At 63.6% G+C, this 1,438-nt stretch overlaps 1 protein-coding gene across 1 annotated transcript; it reads right to left on the bottom strand.

The window, feature by feature from the left end:
• Positions 1–6: 6 nt before the first annotated feature.
• LOC114500731 (interferon-induced transmembrane protein 3-like) lies at positions 7–911 on the bottom strand (the record flags this gene model as incomplete). The annotated part of the gene is made up of 2 exons (XM_028517498.2): positions 604–911; positions 7–111 (listed from the first exon to the last, which is right to left on the bottom strand). Coding segments are annotated over exons 1-2 (291 nt in total), but the record flags the coding sequence as incomplete, so codon positions are not given.
• Between the last annotated feature and the right edge of the window lie 527 nt (positions 912–1,438).

Raw genomic sequence — 1,438 nt, 5'->3', positions numbered from 1 at the left:
TCCTATGGTCCCAAGGAGGCCCAGGATCAGGGCTGCGATGTTCAGGCACTTGGCGGTGGACGCGTAGCTCTGGGCCCCAATCACGTCGTTCACCATCTTCCGGTCCCTGGACTGGGGGAGGGGAGACGGTCAGCGGGGCCTGGAGCGGAGCTGGGGAGAGCCAGTGGCTGTGACTCAGGTCCTGCCCTGCTGGTCCCTGCCCAGAGCCCTCCCCCTGCCCTTCAGTCAGATCAGGACCCTCCTTTGCCTGTTCCCTGGAGCCTGAACAGGTCAGGGCCAGGAGGTCCCTCCCTCAGAGCCCCTCAGCCTCTCCAGGGGTCCCCGGGGCACCTCCTCTCACTGCCCTGGTTCTGCTGGCCTCACCCCACCAGGGGTCAGGGCGTGGGAACCCCTTTATTCTTACTGAGAGAGCTAATTTCTGGCATGGCCAGTAGGGAATTACTTGGAGTCCTGGGGACCAAGGCTGACCCTGCCACCCCCATGTCCCCGGTACAGACTCTCTGTGACTTGTACAGGCACATGTGCACACACACGTGCAAGGGCTCCCCAGTCCCCGGGGCTCTGTGGGCAGGAGGACCCCTGGGGGCCCACACACCCACCCACCTTCACGGAGTAGGCGAAGGCCACGAAGCCCAGGCAGCAGAAATTGAAGAAGAGCGTGTTGAACAGGGACCAGACGATGTGGTCGGGCACGGCGGTCTCAGGCTGGATGTTGACCACGGTGGACACCACAGGTCCTGGGCCCTGGGGCGCCCCCATGATGGCCACCTCGTGTTCCTCTTTGATCATCTCTGGCTTTGGGGAGCAGCTGTGGTCTCAAGGGATGAAGATGGAAGCTTCCTGAAGCAGAGCCCTGAGCAGCGTGGTTTTAGGTGCTGGGACAGAGCTCGAGGCCCCTCCCTTTCCGGGGTAGTTCTGATTTCTCAGGAGTGTCTATTTCCTAGGGTTTACAAACTGGTGATTTCACTGGGTACGAGAAGGCAGAAAAACCCACGAGTGTCAGCTGACAGGAGAACAGAGTGCAGGGCAGCCTGCAGGGTAACGGCTGCTTCCTGCCCCTTCACTCAGGATGGCTCTTGTGGCTCCTTCCGGGCTGCGGTGGGTCCTGGGGCTTTCTCCTGCCCAGGGGCCCCCCTTCCTGCCCCCTCCCCAGCCCTTGTGCAGGCCTCACAGTCCCCATGCAGGGCCCCTGCAAGTGGTCACACAGACCCCCTCCAGCCCAGGGGCAGCCCGGCCCCCACAGCTCACCCCTCCTCTGCTGTCACAGGCCCCTCTCTGACGTCCAGGCTCCAGGTGGGGTTGGGTGCCTCGTGGGTGCAGCCCAGGAACCAGCCCCTGTGGCCTGTCCCCCCAGGGGGTCAGCAGGGTCCCCGTGACTGAGGACACGTGTGGACACCAGGAGGCAGCTGTGGTGGGACGGGGCATTTGGCGATGGCCT

The sequence above is a fragment of the Phyllostomus discolor genome, chromosome 6 (genome assembly GCF_004126475.2).
Source record: "Phyllostomus discolor isolate MPI-MPIP mPhyDis1 chromosome 6, mPhyDis1.pri.v3, whole genome shotgun sequence".
Lineage (NCBI taxonomy): Eukaryota > Metazoa > Chordata > Mammalia > Chiroptera > Phyllostomidae > Phyllostomus > Phyllostomus discolor.
Note: the sequence above shows the minus strand (reverse complement) of the source record. Positions and strands in the feature narration are given on the sequence as shown.